The sequence below is a fragment of the Megalopta genalis genome, chromosome 11 (genome assembly GCF_051020955.1).
Source record: "Megalopta genalis isolate 19385.01 chromosome 11, iyMegGena1_principal, whole genome shotgun sequence".
Taxonomy (NCBI): domain Eukaryota; kingdom Metazoa; phylum Arthropoda; class Insecta; order Hymenoptera; family Halictidae; genus Megalopta; species Megalopta genalis.
Genome location: NC_135023.1, coordinates 15,352,723 through 15,371,794, shown reverse-complemented (window position 1 = coordinate 15,371,794; position 19,072 = coordinate 15,352,723). Strand labels below are relative to the sequence as shown.

At 39.6% G+C, this 19,072-nt stretch overlaps 1 protein-coding gene and 1 long non-coding RNA gene across 3 annotated transcripts in view; one reads left to right on the top strand and one right to left on the bottom strand.

Annotated features, from left to right (window-relative positions):
• LOC117219137 (dipeptidase 1) overlaps positions 1-19,072 on the top strand; it is a 287,674-nt gene that overhangs the window by 61,852 nt on the left and 206,750 nt on the right. The window contains exon 3 of the mRNA XM_033468054.2: positions 8,940-9,248. Within this exon, the coding sequence (XP_033323945.1) occupies positions 8,940-9,248 (309 nt within the window). The remainder of the gene's footprint in view (positions 1-8,939; positions 9,249-19,072) is intronic.
• LOC143260305 (uncharacterized) overlaps positions 13,408-19,072 on the bottom strand; it is a 237,903-nt gene continuing 232,238 nt past the window's right edge. For both annotated transcript variants that reach the window (XR_013034450.1, XR_013034449.1), the window contains one exon: positions 13,408-13,930. This is a non-coding gene — a long non-coding RNA (uncharacterized LOC143260305). The remainder of the gene's footprint in view (positions 13,931-19,072) is intronic.

The window sequence follows — 19,072 nt, the reverse complement described above, 5'->3', positions numbered from 1 at the left end:
TATCATTAAAACATTCAGATTTTCACTGTTTCTTTAGCGTTTCGAGATGCGACAAAAAGACAATATACTTGAATTCAGAGAAAATATAAATAAAATTAAAAACAAATAAGAACTGACATTAGTAATACGATATTTAATCATAATAGCTGTTTCTATACTAAATAAATATTTATATTGCCATATTCCTCAACTGAGAGGAAAAAATAACAGGAAAAGGATGACAATTAAAAATCGCAGGCAAATACGGTGCCCATTTAGCTAAAAATTTACTGGACATATGTAAAGATGTAAGAGATCGCAACAGCTAACTGGTGAAGACGTAAGTCAAGATATTCATTCTAGACGTTGATTCTAACCCACTCGATTATTGAGAGGGAAAAGACATTTCCACGTAGCCCGCGTCTCTCGCAATTGTCTCAAACAATTTTTATCTTGCACGAGGATTCACGTTCCATCCGTAGCAGCTGACGATCACATTTTCAGACGGCCGCGGCGATGGCACGGCATCGCAATAAAGCCGTTAAAGCTGAAGCAATAATGCTAAGAGGAAGAAGTAGGGTAAGACGTAACATTGTACAAAGAACAATTTCGGCTTGCTATCGGTCGGCCGACAGCCTCGAAATATTTCTATTCGACGGCCGAATCGTCAGTCGAAGCGGCGGCCCCAAAGGCAACGGCCGAGTATGTGTCATTAACGATAATGATCGCGGGCGAACTGTAATAACACTATCTATATCTCCGTCGGTGGAGGCAATTCAAACCCGGCCATCGAGGCCCGTTCATCTGGCGGGAAGTACTGCGATCAGGAATCGCGAGTTTCTCTCGCCGCGTCCGGTCGAGTTCGTTCCAGCAATTCCAGCCCGACTTGAATCTCCCGGTAGCCATTATGGGTTTTCGAGGAGGGGGGTGAGGGAGGTCCGAAAATTGATTCGAGCCGGCGTGCATGCTTTAAGTTCGAAGTTTTGCCGTACGTCTATCTGGCCGGTATCGATTTGGCCCAGTTTCGCGTCCCCCCGCGTTTCCTCGCCATATTTTAGGAATTCAGCGGGCGCGCGCCGAGAACGAGAGAAAGAAAGGAACGGCAAAGGCACCGACATCGGCACCGCTAACGGCAACAGCAACCGCAGCAGGCCCCGGGTAGAACAAGAGCCGGTCACGGGAACGCTGCTGTCGATAATAAATCAACGGTTGGGTGGAGGAGCCAATTACTGTGCCCTGATCACGGACTCCGGGCGGTCTCGGTTTATTAACTTTAGCAACTTAATGGATAGTTCTGAACTCTTTTTTTATATTCGAGCTGTTGAACTTCTATGGAGAGGTTGTTTTGCGGGAACATTTACAGAACTGTGCATAAAGTATAGTCATTATTCTTAACACGTTCCGTGCCGAGCTTTTTTTACTCGAATCTTCACACTTTGATATTTTACTAAAACTTGATGTATTACGTGCAATTATTAATTCTCGTACACATAACAACGTAACAAAAACTTATCAACGCCCATTCTTGCGGTGGAAATTGATTCTTCGGTTCTAAATTTCTTGTAAACAATTTGTTCAGTTCACTAAGTAAACATGCAAGCGTGTACCATCGATGATACACGTGGCACGGAACGTGTTAAATAGATCATTTTCGAATATTATGTTTACAACGTAACCTAGTCAAAAATTTTTCGTGCCTTAATTAATGCTCCGTGGTACGTCTCTAATGATACTCTTCATAAAGACTTGGATATTCGCTATATAAATAAAATAATACATGACAAACGTCATATCAGACTTGGCTCGCATTCCAACTCGCTCGCTCAGGCATTACTTCATTAACCCGTTAAAAAAAGACTGAAAGATCATGGCCATCGGACTCTTCTGTGGAAATCTCCTCATCGTGATACTATAGAAGTCCATGATATGGGCTCATTCGAGCATATTAGCTTATGGAATGTAAATATTCTGATGGCTAATCTGCACAAAAATAAAAAGATAGAGATGTTTACAACGTGGTAACACAACATCAAATTTTTCTATATTTTCAAACCACAGTCTTTTAAGAACGAGAGTATAATTCGGCAAATTACAATAGGTTTCGAAAGGATAACGCTGGCGGATAATGGGAGAAAAAACCGCGATCGCAATCGATTAATAAATTTCAGACTTTTTCGTGTATTGAACATTGCCACAAGACACGATCTATATCCTGTTTTCCCATCCACACGTGCATTTATAATGCCCTGATCTAAAATGCTGTCAGAAGTTCTGTTTTTTACATGTTTAATTTTAAAGAATTAAATTTGATTTGATTAATTAATTGAATTTAAATAAAAAATTGAATAAGAATTATTCGATAAACGTAAACTCAACTATGCTTGGAAATAGACTGAAGAGTAATTGGCTGGCCCACAGTAACTGGCTCTATTACCCTATTCCTCGGCAATAATTCCGAAAACAGAAGTACTCTTGTCCCGTCGTCTCGCGTTCTCTAGCTCCTGATGCAATTCCGATGCATAATGCGCGCGTGTAACGGCCGCGTACCAATCGTCTTTCTATTTCCATGCCACGATGCTCCGCGTGAATTGTTATCACCACCGAGAACGGATGGATTTTACGTGTAGATCTCCCGCCGGCTGATAGAATTTGCGGACTCAGAACAGCTGCGCTGTAGGCACGTAATATCAACACTAATTCCGCCGAACGGAATGAATGACGGCTACGTTTGAAGAAGGTTAACGCGCATAAATATTCGGTTCCCGGCCCCAGATGCCCTCGGTTCTCGAAATATATGTTCGTATGGAAATCAAATTTCAGGTTTTTCAGATCTATTTGCAGGAGCTTCGAGAAACCGGAATGCTACTTTCGGCGAATGATCGATGAAAATCGTTTTAGTTGCGATCTGGTTTTTTATTAGTTTCACTGAAATTTTTATGGATCGGTCCTTTTTTTGTATTAATACCTCAACGATCATGCTCGCATATGACACACCGGGTCAACGAAGTACAATTTGAATCGCGTAAACTTGATTAAATTCGAAATTACGTTGCATTTTCTATGCATGCACGAGAGCTTCGAGAAAATCAAACGATAGCAATTTTCTCTTCACAATCGTGGGAAAACTAATTCAGACAGTGATTTACAGCGTTAATGGATTAGTGCCCTTGTTGGACTCGGTATAATTGGCCAGTAATTTAAACTATCCGATGAAATGTCAAAATTGATCCAAGTGCCGTGATCAAAGTGTAAAAGTCAACTTCTTAGTCATTAGGAATTGAGTCTGTAGTTTGACGAAAGACGATTTATTTTTTATACTTACTCTTATTTCTAAATAAGAGGAATGTTTTGTTTCAAATATGTTTGAAAAATGTTATATTACTTTTATATTCATATTTATATATTATATAATTTTATATATTATATATTATTCATATTCATATTTTCATTTATATTTATATATATTATTACTATTACTTTTATATTTATTACAAAATATTATTCGATTACGCTTACAATAAACGGAACAAGTTAAAACGTATTAAATTGTGCGAACTGCGCGCGTGTTGCATATATATGTTGCGGTGTATTGGAAACAGATATTGCACGCTTGAAATTCAGATAAAATTCAGTTTTCAAAAATTAGTCCCGTTTTCCGTTTAACCGAAATGCCATCTAGGAGCGAGAGCGCACGTTGTCTGCGTTCGTAAACGTTGCATCCGAAGTTCGAGCTCCAGTTTCATCGGCGAATAGATTAATAAACGAAAGCAAAAAAACAGCAGTAAATATTAACTTCGCCGAGGACGACGTGAACGCAACTTCGTGCTACAGAATGAACTGCGGAACCGAATTAAACCTTAACCGGGTCGCACTGTGTCACCCCGCGTTGGAAGAGTATTACACGCAATTGTATTTGTTACATGCTTAACGACATTAAGCATCGAAATAATGTTTTCGTTTACACGACCATGCGGCGGTGCGTCAATTTGAATGATGCGGAGCCTCGGGCCGCTGTTGTTGCACGAGCGAAAAGCAACGGGCGAGCACACAAAGAACGCAAACAGTTACGGTTGTGTAATGTTTGGCGGTTGCGAAGCCAAGCAGTTGAAATCCTCTCCTCGGCGGTAACGAAATGCTTCGGGGAAATTCAAGGGAGATCCGCGTCGATCGCCGGCAAACACCCCGGCCGCACTCGACGTATCAAAAACAATCGTTGGCAGCCGTTTCAAATTTAATAGGGCAGGTGAGACCGGCGTATAAATGAGTGCCGTGTGAACTCGGCGTAACGGTGCACCGCGCCCGGAACATTATAAAATTTTCATGGAGTTCGCTCGAATGTTTTCTCCCCCCCGAGTATATTATTCCATCAGCCGCGAAACGGAGCCACCCTCGAATTAAAATCGATATATCGCTGTTCGGAAGCTTTCCAACGCGAAGAATTATAGGGTAGCAGATTACTCATACGGAATGAGGCCTGATTAGAATTCGAACGATGTGGGTCAACGGAATACGCTCGGCATTATCCGTAAGACGTCTTATCCGGGAATGTTTGAGTTTGCGACCAGAACATTGGGTAATTTTCGTGCGGGATGTTTTGTCCGTACGTTCGGTTAGTCGCCTAACGTACATGCGCGACCGAACTATTGTACGCTCGATTCGCGCTTCCTACGGCAAATTAATGACGTGGAAGGGTCTCTAGTAGTCTTAGAGAACTTTATTTTTTGTGTTGTACTCTCTGCGAGCGCTGGTGGAAGAATGCTCTTCCAACGCTGGAAAGTCGTGGAAGAGCACCCGTGGATGGAGGTAGATTGTTTATTATTGGTCAAGGCACGAATCACCCCTTGGAGGGGGGTGTCTGCCTTGACCCTTGTTGGGGCCTGAGAGGGTTTCCCCAATGGTGGGACCTTTTTATGGCCCTTGTCTCTGGACGCAACACGGGAAGATTCCGAAAAGTCACGGAGATTGCAGGGTGACGGCAGTTCTGATTGAACGTAGCGATGTGTGATTGGAAAGCATTCCAATTGGTCGCTTTAACCCCTTAACGCACGTCACTGCACACGTTACCGACGCTAGAAACGATTTTAAATCGTTTTAAATCGCCGTTAAATTCGCAGCTGTGTCGCACTCTTTATGCACGAGCGTGAAATTATTGTGCGTTAACGGGTTGAGAAGCTCAATTATCCGAATGCAACAGAATGTTCATCTACACTGTCTGCCAAAAATATAGCTCACATCAGGAATTATTTAATTTATTCTTGCCGATAATCTGAATTCAATTTCATCTGAGAACATTTTTGTCATAAAAATGTAAACAGATGTAAACAGTGCATGCAACGAAACGGACGAAACACGATAGCACGTTCGTTATGAAATAATTGATGGGAATAATTCAAACGATCGTGATTAACGTTAAAGGCAGACAATTTTTATTCAGCATAAAAATCCAGAGTCCAACAAGCAATTTTACACCGATGAAAAAACGAGAAATAATGAGAGTTAATATCAAAACTAAAAAGATGACAGCTTCTCCCACTAGAGCAGTTAACTTTGCCTCGCCATTTACGTCGCCATTGCTCCTAAACGAAAATTCTATTCGCAAAGGAAGCGGCACGAATTAATTTCCGCACTTAATATTTTATTTTCCAGATAATTACATGCCCCTCCGATATGTGTCCCTATCACCCCATCGCTCCCCTAAATCACGCAACAAACACGAACTTTCCCACCGGGAGAATAAATCCACGAAGCGTTGAAAGTGGAGCGTTGCCTCGTAAACCGTGGAGAACACTTTCCCGGAATGGATAACGTTCGTTTTTAAATAAAAACCATCAGCAGATCTTTCGGGACGAGCCGCATACAGCTGAGGAAAAAGGTCAATAAATCAGAGAGTGAATCGGTGCGATCCACGTTCCGAAAGTTTATGACGAAGCGTGATTTACGAGAATGGGGGGGCGGATGACGTATTCTTTGATCAGTCTTGCGTAGAAATACGAGTTGCGTAATATTTCACTCAATTTTCAGATTGCAGTACGCTCAGCTGCGTACAATAAAGCATGAAGTCCATGACAGACGAGCTTTATGGTAATGGCGATCTTCGGATAGTAGGGGGTGAGGGGGGGTGGCTGGAGTGTTAGTATGTTTTGTTTTGCTTCGCTCTTTTTTTTTTTGTTCGAGCTTTTCCGTTGCCTGGCGAGTATTTTTTGTGGTTCACATCCGAACGATGAATTACACGGCATTTCCATGACGCGTACATGTGCAAGTGTCGTTCAGTGTGACTGCGTCTGCATCGTATTTCGCTCCCAGTCACCGGCTGAGGGAACAATCGCGTGTATCGTACGCGGAAGCTATCATCCATCGGCCTAATGGGAAGCGTTAGTTGTTCGAGCGGCGACGGTTCACTGGTTTTTTAAATATACTGGAGTTACGGTTCCACTTGTCTCTCTCGGAGGTTATCAAAGTTTTCCAATTTTTGCGCAACATCTTCCGCTAAAAGTGTGCTCCGCTTTTCTAATTTCCCAAGCTCGATCGGAAAAAAGTCTTCGGATGTTCCACTTTTCAGCAAAGGATTACGATCATTGCCAGCGGAGGTATTGCACAGTTTAATACTCCCGAACTTGTTTCGCTGTGATCGATACCACGCGTGCTTGTATCCTTCTTTCTTTCAAATTCTCCATGTTCTTCCTATTTTATCTTTTTCTTCGAATTTATTCCTAATTTCCTTCCGACTCGAAATAATTTTGACGTCGCTAAACTATCGGTTGCGGACTCAATGCAAAACCAGTTTACCGACTAATGGAAAATATTGTTACGTAGAAAATCTCGAAATTACGTGTGTTTTGATTACTAAAGTTATTCATTACTTCTGGTTACCTCTTTGTTCAGTAATCGTAATCAATAATCATGAGCCGCGTTAGTCGTAATTCTTATTCATTAAATAGATTACTTTTTGCCTAACTCTGATTATTTATGGTTATCATTAAAACATTCACATTTTCGCTGTTTCTTTAGCTTTTCGAGACACGACAAAAAGACAATATGCTTGAATTCAGAGAAACCGATCGATACCACGCGTGCTTGTGTCCTTCTTTTTTTCAAATTCTCCATGTTCTTCCCATTTTATATTTTTTCGAATTTATTCCTAATTTCCTTCCGACTCGAAATAATTTTGACGTCGCTAAACTATCGGTTGCGGATTCAATGCAAAACCAGTTCACCGACTAATGGAAAATATTGTTACGTAGAAAATCTCGAAATTAGGTCAGACAAAATGAAATTGTTCCAGTTTCGTTGATAAAACAACTTAAGTGTTCAACGAAAGAGTGTAGGAAATTAAAACAGTACATTGTAAAGTCGTTTGAAAGCACAAGCTTTTGTAATACTATGCATGACATTCAAATTACTTTTAATATTAATGGTAATCAGGAGTTTAAAATTTGAATATATCTTTTTCCTACATCTTTTACATTCATTAGTATGTTTTACAGACATACTGTGGACTTCTCTTCGAAACGTGTAATATTAATAACCGTTGTTATCTTATTGTGCCATATTTAAACGAATTAGCAAAATAGTCTTCACTATATCGGAAAATATCGGAAAATCGTCGAACTAGGTCAGAAATATGTAAATGAATAACGTATGATTCAATAAGTTCCTTAAAATATGTTAAAAGGTTTTGAAACCAGCCTAATAATATATCAAAGTTGTTCAAGTAATATCTCAACGTTGTAGAGGATTACAGGGTATTTTTAATTTATTAATGGCTAATTGCGGAGCTGCTGTAACCTTTTTAAAACGAAGGGATTGAAAACCGTGTCTTCGGTCTAGAGGGAATATTTTATGCGCGCAGGGCGAGCTCTGTAAAGACGACGCGTCTGCAGAGTACACCGCTCACAATCGCAAGTTCTAGAAACAAAAACGGCGTTTCAACGTAATGGATCTCGGTAGTTTCTTCACGGTTCACAGATTCTTGAAACAATAATACAATAAAATATCTCTGCTCTGCTAAGAAAGCATGCGAAATAAGTATAAAATGTAATGCGAAAATTACAAAGCGTAATGGTGTGTTATTATTCGACCGCGAATTTTATGGCAAAAGTCAGTTGCCGGAACATAAAATTGTAAAGACATAAAGAGAATTTAATGACATTGTTACGCTATTCTTAACATAACAAGATTACTACAGGAAACAATTTACCTTCATTTAATTTCTGATTTTTACAATCGTCGTGGAATTCTTTATTTCGTCCGGTAATTATGCTCTCAAGAGTGTTCAAAGAACAATGAACAACTACGTTCTTTTAACAAAAACTAATAAAATAGTGAAACAAATTCAGTGCTAACAATTGTCATAAAATGTACTTTTCAACCAACTCTTGGTTGGTTTTGGAATTAGGACGTCAGTTCTTAAATTTACAGAACGAATTACTATTGAAATTTTGCTATATTTTAAACGATCTAGCGATTCTTGTAAATCTTTGGAGATTTTTGTTGATTACGAACACATGAAATTCTCCATTATGGCGATGACAAATACAGGTTTCGCACTCCGAATTCATACTTTCTGATAATTATGTTCGTCTCCCTTTTGCACTTTAAAGTCACTCGCACTTCACCCTCCAGCAAATCAAATTTATCCAAAGTCACCCTTCCATAGGAATTAGTTATGGCACGAATACATTTTACACTCTAGACACTAACAATGTTCAGATTCGCTAAAAATCACTGCCGAAAGATTCCAATGTTTCCGAAAGTTGAAATAATCGACAACATTTTCAAGAGAAAATTGGCGAAGTACGCCACACGAGGATTGATTTCATAAATTTCGTTACTGAACTAAGATCTGCGATATCTTATGTGAAATTAGTTATTATACGAACGTTTTGTAGACACTAACGATTGTCACACTTATTAACAGAAGATTCAGGCTGCTGACGGAACGTGACGAATTTTTGCTGCAGGATGTACCTCCGACTTTTCATCGGCCCCAGTCCAGGCTGGGATACGAGGAGCGTCCCCAATCTCGTGTGGGATATACCTCGGATTCCAGGTGTGCCAGTGGGCTCGGGTACGACGACACTGGCGGAGGCTACCTTGACCAGAGTGATCCGAGGATGTATTGTACCAGCGGTTATTGCATGGGGGATACCATGATGGCTACCAGCAGAGGTGTCTGCGGCGAGGAGGTCGAGCTAGACATGCGGAGGCACATTCAGGCATGTGCCTGCACCTGCAACCACATGGGCTACGGGAATTACATGGACTATCAGGTAAATTGGCTTTCTAATTGATTCAGCCTTTTTCACCGCCCGCGGGCCTGTCCGCGCCGAGAACTCTCTCTCGGTAATAACATTGACACGCTGTCAGAGATCCAACGTGTATTGAAATATTTCGCCAGTCGCGCCGCGTTTGCTCGGGGATTATTTCTAGGGAAATGATGGTGTCACGGAGTTAAATGAAATTACGTTCGCGCCCCTGTTTTCGCCGGATTATCGGCTGACAAGAATTAAATTGTTTCGCCGACAAGCTCGAATTAAATAACGACGCCGCAGCGCCCCATCAAATTCGGGCCGGATCAGAGGAAAAGTATTCTTGCGGTCCGATCTCATTTTTCGTTGCGTCCGCAGAGGTTCGGTTGCGCGCCACGAATAATGCACGCGCAATGAGCCGGATCGCCTTCTCCGATATTTTGGACCGGAACTACCGTTGATCGGCTGATCGGGACGTTAATAATTTTCGCGGCGCTGCGCAACGTGCGATCGTTTTTCGAAACAGCTCGTTCGATAGCACCGGCGTCGTTTCAAGTAAGCCGCGAAATGCGCAATTATTTATGCACGTGGATCGTTCACGCAACATTCCGAATCTGAGATATTGTATATCCAAGACTTCTTTGTACAGAGAAACTTTTAGAAAACGTTGCTTTTGAAGCATACGACAAAATCTGGTTTCAATGTTGTTTTACCCTCGGACAGCCGACCATTTGCACAACTGTACAATCGACGATGTTCGTGAACATTCACAGTCTTACGGATCAATTTTTCAAGACACATTTTTACTTCATGATGACATATTAGTCTCTCCATCCTTCCTAGTGTAACAGTAGAGTTCAGCAAAACGTGATTAATTATTATCAATAACAATTCGTTAGTTGCTGTAACTAACGTATAATAATGTATAGTAACTATATAGTGAGTTATAATCGATAATCACTAATCGGATTTTATTGTTTGTGCCCAATTCTGTGTAACAGAAATTTGTTGAATTTAATGGTCGAAAATTGTAGAATTAAATGCCGATTTAAATACACGATCAGAATGACCCGGTCACCGCAGTCGGAAGGTTAATTGAAATGCTAATTACTTTCATCTCAAACAAACGTTTCATAGAATACTTGTTGAGAATGGAGAAGCTTCTCAGTGAACTACTGTGCAAGTGTACTTCGTTCGAAGGCGTTCCACCATTGAAGTTTCCGTCAAAGAAGCGCATCTTCATTATAGCCATGCTTACTGTTGTCTGTGCTCATCTGGCTGTTAAGAATCGATTATGTTTCGAACAGTCTCTTACCCAGTGCCGTATCTTTTCGTGTTTAGCAAGATCGCTTGCTTATTATCGACAGCGGAATTAAACTTTTTAATTACATTCGAGTACATCAGCTGCTATCGTTACGGTTAAATTTTCATAAAACTGTTCAGCTTATCCTGGTTTTCATTTATAAGTTTCGCAGCGGAGGAATATTATTCCGACTCTCGGCGGTAAGAAAGTAGAATTCTGCTACAGTTCGAGGTTCATTTCATGTTTACGGAACTTCGTATTCCGTTTCCACTCCTGAAGAGAATCCAACAAAGATGATGGAAAACTTCTTACATATCCCACAGACGCTGTAAACGTGATGATTGTCTGGCCGATGTAACAAGAAGTTTTGATACGCGCGAGTTCAACGGAATAAAATATCTCGTTACGAGTCGCGTTTATTAAAACGCGATCCACTCGCCGGCCGATTAGGAAATTGAAACTTTTGTAATATCGGGGAAGGTTTCTTGACGAAAGTTCGCGGCGCGGCGGTGTTCGCCGCGTTAATGTCGCGGCCGGCGCCGCTTCTTGATTGTTCTCGCCATTGGCGAATGTAAACGTTTTCGCGTTAACGACGGGACTTCATTATGAGGAGAGGCGGATGATGTTCGTTAGAGCCTAGTTCGCCAAACACCGTTCAAGTGTCAAACTTTCGAACGTGTCCGAAGTTCATCGGTCGAAGTTCTTTTAAGTCCTTCGGTCTGAAACTGAATTCCGAACTGATCCCGAACTGTTCGAAGACGCGTGCGAACGTCTACCATCGACGTTTCTGAATGTTTCAGAGGGACAGCCGGCCGAATCGTCTTACTTTCTGTCACATCGCAGCAGAACTCGCTATTATCCTTAGAAATTCTAGGTACTAATTTACTATTGTGCAGTGTAATATTTTCTAAGTGAATTGCATTAAAATTATAAGTTAACGCCGACTTGCAAACATCTTTTAAAAATTCATTCTTCAATTATGAGTTCGATACCAGACATGACATTGGATTATTTTGTCAGAAGTTTAATAGTATATGGTTTTTATTATTCTTGATACTTGAAACGCAATTCGTGGTAAGAAAATGATCCAGATCTTTTGTGCAGCCATTTTGCTGCCTAAATAAAACGTCAAGTTTGTTGCGTCGCGAAATCTTTAGTAAGTGGCACTTCGGTCTATATATATATATATAGACCGAAGTGCCACTTATTAAAGATTATATATATCGCGACATTAACACACCGAATTAATCTTGTGGGAGCATTTGTTAGACTAAAAATAAATATGATTCACAATTCGCCAGTCCTAACGATACAGGCGTCGACGTTTCGAGAGCCCTGCAGGTTTTACTAGATCTAGTATCTTATAATCCAGTAAAACCTGCAGGACTCTCGAAACGTCGACGCCTGTATCGTTAGGACTAGCGAATTGTGAATCATATTTATTCTTGGTCGGTGTCGTGCTTTTATGTGGAAAATGGAAAAAAAATTACATTAGGGTGAACTTGTACTTGTTCAATTAGGCAACTTGTCATTGGGCAAGATGCTCCACTCCTTTTTGGCAAGATGGCCACTGCCCACTACAAATTTCGGGGGGGGGGAGGTAGAGGACGACCCCCTACATACGGGCCCCAGGTTAGAAAATGGCGGCTAGACAGAGTTTTCCTCGGTGGAAAGGTCCGTTAGAATGGCTTGCGGACGAACGCGACCAGGTATGCTTACTACCTGGGTCCCTATTGTAATTACTGTATTATTCGAGGGCTAAGGCACTGGAAACACAAGTGTTCGTCAACTGCATACATGTCGTCGGGGACTTTACAGAGAGGGTCTGAGCCCGAAATAATTTCTTTGTCTGAGTTTAGCTCCTCGTAATAAAGCAGTTGACTTAAACTATTGCTATAAGGTATTAATGTGTTCCGGGGCCAACAAAGTTCATAACAAGAAAACGTGCAGCAACAACTTTTCAGCTGCCACAAAGAAAACATTAATCTATCGCGCAAGACAATAGAGCTGTTATCTGCGGTATAGAATTTATAACTCTCGGCATTCACGCGAACGATGCAACTTTTTAATCACGCAATGAAGTAATCTCGTGAGTGCGTGAGACTGCTTTTATCCACTTCCATTTATTATAATAATTGCATGAAATATAATTCTAACATCTCTGTTTCTTCAAATACAACTTAGCAGATTTGTGATAAAGGCAAAGGCCCTCATAGTGAAAATACTCATTATCACTAGCTTTACGGAAGCCGTCAAAATGGCGGGTCACTAATTTTATAATTTACGATTATTCATCTCGTAAAGATACATTCATGAGTTATTTATTCAGTTTATATGTTACTTACAGCAAATATTACAGTAACACTCTTGTTAAAAATCAGAATAAATGTCTTATTGTTACTTTTATTGTATTTGATAGTATTTTCTAAAGGTTATCACATACCTCACTGTGTCATATATCTATATAGAAATTCATTGTTATTCTACTTGTTATAAGCATACTTCTTCGTATAGCACTTCTATTGATTTTCTACAACTCTTTGTACTCGGGAAACGTCGACATGTTGCGCACATTATTTTCTCATCAAGTGTCACAATTTTGGCGGGTAAGACTAGACGAATAGAAAATCGATAAATAAGCACCACTCTGGTGCACAGTTTAGGGAACATTCTGCAATCCTTTCAAATGATAAGTTCTTTAAATTATTACTGTCACGATTTTCCGATAAGTTTCATTATTAAGCTGCGGATTTTATGCTTTTGTGCAACATTGAGTAGTTGTAATCAAAAATAAGAAAAAGAGTTAAAGAATTTAAAAAAAATTTTAATCTATAAAATAATTGTAAATGATGGAGTAAAAAAAGGAAGAAGGGGGCGTTTCGTCCTGGGCCTGCTAGAGAACTCGTCAGTAAGGCTATCCTAGCAGGCCCTGCCTTAGACGCGGAAGTATCGGGGCCTGACCGCAGGAGGGAATGGAATATACACGCAATTGTTCCTTCAGAGCCGTAGACATATGTCGAAATTCGGTCAAAGGTATTCCCTTTGTGCGTGGGTCCCGCCGATCCGCTGGATTATTCTGTTACAGACGACGACGACTTGTAGGTCCCAGGTATCTCTCTGGGGGCTGCGCTCCTGATTCCATGCGTCATCCAACAGATCGCACACACCTAGGTGAAGAACTTTTTAATTGACCTCGGCCCTTCAGTCTGCAACTGCATTCTATTCTCCCTTGCGCTGCTCAATGTTGTTGTTGTTGTTGGTTTTGGTGGTTGCTCCCAGATAGTCACCAAATTTGGCGATGTTGTGGATAATGAATGAGCGGAGGAAAGGACAGGATACACCACGTTTCGTTCTGGATCCGCTAGAGGACTCGTCAGTAAGGCTTTCTAGCGGACCCTGCCTTAGACGCGGGGATATTGGACGAACAGTTGGGGACGGTATATATACGAATCGTTGACGGTTCAGGTAGCTGCGAGAAACGGATCCATCTGGTGACGATCGCTAGAGGTAGCCATTGCAACTTTAGTGTAAAAATATATACATATATATATAAACGATACTATTTTATATAATAGGGAAGTGTTCAATCACTGGGTTGCGTTAATTTATTGGACATTCTCTCTATCTCTTGTATCAAATATATACTTGCATATATATTCTAAGATAAGAAGAAGTTATATTTTCTAATTAGACACGTCCAGAAGCCCTTTAATCGGCTTTTTAATGACTGTGCTCTATGTAAGAAAAGCTTGACAACTTTTTCTCAAATAATAATATCAGAAGAAGTTGTTACATAATATTAATATGTAATATTAATATATAATATTAATATATACGTAATATATATATATGTATATATATATATATATATATATATATATATATATATATATATATATATACGTAATATAATAAATACATAATATTAACCCAATTAAAGAACTACCTACCAGTGATCTACGATCATAATATGATTATTATTGTAGAACAACAGCGGCAAATAAAGTGTTAATGTTATACAACGTATGAAGAAGCATAGAAATGTATCACCAGATATTGCAACTTTGTATTTATCATTTGAACATTAAACCTTCAGTTATTTTTGCTTTTGCAGAAGTTTCTGATAACATCGAAGTCATATGTATGCGAATGTAATGCATACGTAATTACGAAAATTAATTGTGATTGCACAAAGTACGTACAGTAACCATGAATCTTCAAGACTCTGGGGACCGTCTAGAAAGTCTCGAGACTATTTCGAAACAAGCACAATTCTCTTGAGTCTCGAGACGACCGACAGTCTTGAGGCTAAAGTCTCGGCGACTCATCACTAAACTTTAGATGGTAGTTGTGTTTCATGATATCAAGTGACAAAACTATTGTAAAATTCTGTAATCATATTATATATTTATATATATATATATATATATATATATATATATATATATATACAGAATTTTACAATAGTTTTGTAATCATATTATATATATATATACAGAATTTTACAATAGTTTTGTCACTTGATATCATGAAACACAACTACCATCCAAAGTTTAATAGATATATAGGAGGAATTCTATTTCTACTACAAACCAATTTCGTGGGTGTATTACATTAGATCTGTTTACAGATGATCCAGCTATCAATGATAGTTACTTGAATGGATGTTTACTCTAAGAACGATATTATGTATTAAACAAGAATGCGAGGGCAACATGAACCATTACGTAATAAAGTTCCTATCGAGTTTTTAGCATCCGTCGGTAAAACGATATTTCCTTTCCCGGGAGATAAAGATTGCAGAAAGTAGGACTGTATTTTCTTCAGTTAGGAAAACATGTTTTTGTCGTTGATGGCATCGGTGGCTCTGTTTGTTGCTCGAGATTGGAAAAATTTCTTTTATTTTGAACAGACTGCGCCTCGACCGCGTATTAGATTTCCAGTTCAAAATAACAATTAATAAACACGTCTTAACATTAATAAACACTAGACATATATGTTACTTACGGCAAATGTTACTTTTATAAACTAATATAAAACAGCTGTCTTTTTATGCTCCGTAAATCTAGCGTTAATGATGAAGCATTACACGAAAAAATCTCGCCTTCCCCTTGAGTTATCAAATAATGTACTATTTCAACAGAGTTTTTGTATCTGCAAATGTAATGTAAAATCCGCCTAAAACATTCTATTTTTCATTAAAGTCAAACTTCGATGAAACAAGAATCATATTCGTGATTTTGACACTTTGTTTGAACACTTCATGACAAAGAAGAAAAAGGAACGAATACTATACAATGTATAGCATACGTACAAAGTGTATAAAAATGCTTAACCGCACGATCATTAAAAACGAATAAAGTAAAACACATTTCAGATGGTTAAATTCTGTCAATGCAGAAAATGCAGCCCGGAGTTTCGAAACAAAGTATTTCACTCCCAGATGTATCCGATCGTCGAGAAGGAAGAAGTTTCGCAAGAGCATATTTATTCGGAAATTTCGATGCGCATTTGCAATCTACAATAACGCCGCGTCCCCGCCGCGTGTGTACACAGCGAGCTGCCACGGGATCTTCAGCGAGGTTCACGTCAATAGCAGCATAGTCGGTGCACCGGCATTCCGCAATCATATTATTCTCCATCGTACGCACGGAATAAACAGTGCCACAAAATGTCGGCCGTATTCCGATGGGATTGTCGCGTTACGCGTCACCTTAAATTAAATCAATCCGCGGGTGTGCGTCGCCGTTGCGGCGCCGCTATGAAAATAAATAAGTAATACACAGGGACGCGGACGCTCGTCAAATTATTACAGTTCGTGCTCCAATTCGCCGTTCTGCACTGCTCCGCTCCGCTCTGCTCTGCTCCGCGCCGCTCGGCAGCGTCGGCCGATCCTGTTCGTTTCCGCGTTCAGAGACCACTATCGCGGGTAATTCATTGCAGTTTGAAAAATTCACAAAGAATTTCCCGTCCGCCCACGGTCTTCCCCGAGTTCTTCCCGGCTTCCCGACTCCTGCAGCCGCGCGCCGTCTTGTCTTTTATATTGGACTGAACCCGTCCCTGAAATTCTTCTGTGAAGTTGAGTAACACCGAGGGGGCGCGACAGAATAGAAGGACCGAAAGAGAAAGATAGGCAAGGATAAAGAAAGGATGATGAGGCTGCACTCAGTTGCTGCCCCGAAAGAAAGGACCCCCACGGCGTTATACTTTAAGTCTTTACGATTACGTACTTGCGATAACGTACAAGCCTCTATGGAACTTTCACAAAAGGGTTCTCCTTTTATGGACGACTATCGTACGTTTGCCGTGCCAGAGCCCTTCCAACGTTCCCTTTCTGAGTGCACCGGAGATTTTAAGGTCGACGTCGTGTCACGAGAACATTGTCACGGTTTTAGAGGGGATCAATTTTTTCGTCGGTTTCATTATTACCCGATCGCGATTCACCTGGATCCATCGTTCTCGAAACGAAAATATTTCAACGGAGCGAAATTAGGATGAAGTTGCCCAATACCTCTCCTAATACGAGACATCTCTTTGTTGCGTATTAACTCGTATATGTCCCGTTGTTTCGTAAATTGAGTGTGTTGTAAACTGTATAGTGCGTTCAATTTGTGCTGAAAAATAAAAACAAATTTTATATACTCAACGCGTGTGAAAAAGGAATAAATTTCCGGACGAAACCTAACTAGTATTGGAAAACCCATTTCTCAAATCTGTGAATTTGCATACTTTTTAGTATTAAAAACTAAGCTAATAAATTGTAGAAATTGTTTAGTATAACGTCCAAGTAATTCGACTAGACTACTTGGATGTTATACTAAACAATTTCTACAATTTATCAGTTTGCTTTTTGATACTAAAAAGTGTGCAAATTCACAGATAAGTTAATAGCCAAAGTCTGGAAGTAAACAGATGGTAACATATGATTATGATCGCGTCATAAATTGTGTTATATATCAAAAGGTGTACACACACACAATAGCTACAATAATATAATAGCTACAAAAGCTAGAATAAGTCCTCTGTAAGCTTTACGCTAACAATAAGCATCAAACATTTTTGGTAGACTCACGCTATTTCGCCCTGACAACCTACAATCTCCTTTCTCGTTTAGGAGCCTGACTACAAAATGCTGTAAATATATTTGGCGTTCAAGGGAAGTAAAACGCGGGAATAGGGGCTGTAAGACAAAATAGGTGGTTCCTCGTTCAAACATGTGACGAACCTCACAACATTGTTTCTTTACGATTATGCACGGACCTTTCGAGGATAGCCTTTCTTTACGAGACCTACTAGAGCATACCTACTACATAGAACAGAGCGTCGAGCGAAGTACGTGGCAACATCACCTAGGCAAAAATTCGAAACACTCGGCACTCAGCAAAAAGTAGAATGAGAATAGCCGAATCATTTTTGCGCAAAGCAATAAGGCCCATCTGTACCGGAATCAGAAATGGAAACATTCCGGATTTTATTTTCACGCAACGGGGATTATTTGTATTGGATTTTCATTAACAGGCCGTAATTAAAAGGAAGTGTAAACTTTGTTATAATGCGTTAATACAAGATAGCGGATTTTACGAATTTATTGCAAAAATTGCTAACAGAAATACAGAAAACTGTGGAAAAGTTTAATACGTTGAACGCCCAGCGTAAATCGGTGGAGTTTCTCCGGGCGCCACGAAGCAAACAAAAATGTACAGAACCCTATAACGTATTGTCCTGAGTGTCCAGAGTCACTCCAGTTATGTTTACAATGTTTTAACGAATTCCATCGTAACTAATAAAATATAATATTATAGAAACAAATTTAAATAAAAGCATAATTTGTTAGTATAAGACTGCGGAAACATAGCCGTCACCCAGATATGGGTGACGTGGCGTTCAACGTGTTGATTGAAAATAGTGGAAAAGTTTAGAAACACTGCTACATTATTCCCAATTAACTCTTTGCGCTCGATGCCAAAATAACGCAAAATTTCAAATAGCTTCTCTGACACACGGTATTTCTATTTTATAAAAATTAGTGCATTTTGTACGCATGAAATTGAATATTGCGATTCATGCAACAGTCGCGCTTTCAATAATTCTCCGGATATAAACAAAAATTTGCTTAATAAAATTATTTTGAAACGCGACAGAACAATTTTTAATGGCGCCTCTGAGTCGCCATCCGAGTGCAAAGGGTTGATTAGAACCATTGAAAGAAAAAATAGAATTTCATTTAGCTCGTGTTTCGTAGAATTGCTGAACAACATTTTTATTTTACATAAAAATCTGCAGACTTGTTAACGCGCACCAAAACGTATCAAACCAGAACGAATTAAAGATGTAAAATTGCTAATAACAAAGACGAGATTTGTATTTCCTTTATATTTCCAATAATTCGTACGACGAAAATGAGATTTGTCTTTTTAAATTTTGCTTTATTAATTCTTATAAATTATATTACTAAAGTGGAACCTAACATGTTCATGAAATCCATAATAGCAGTAGGATTAAATTTGCAGTAATATATTTTGTGATTGATAGCGTGTGTGCC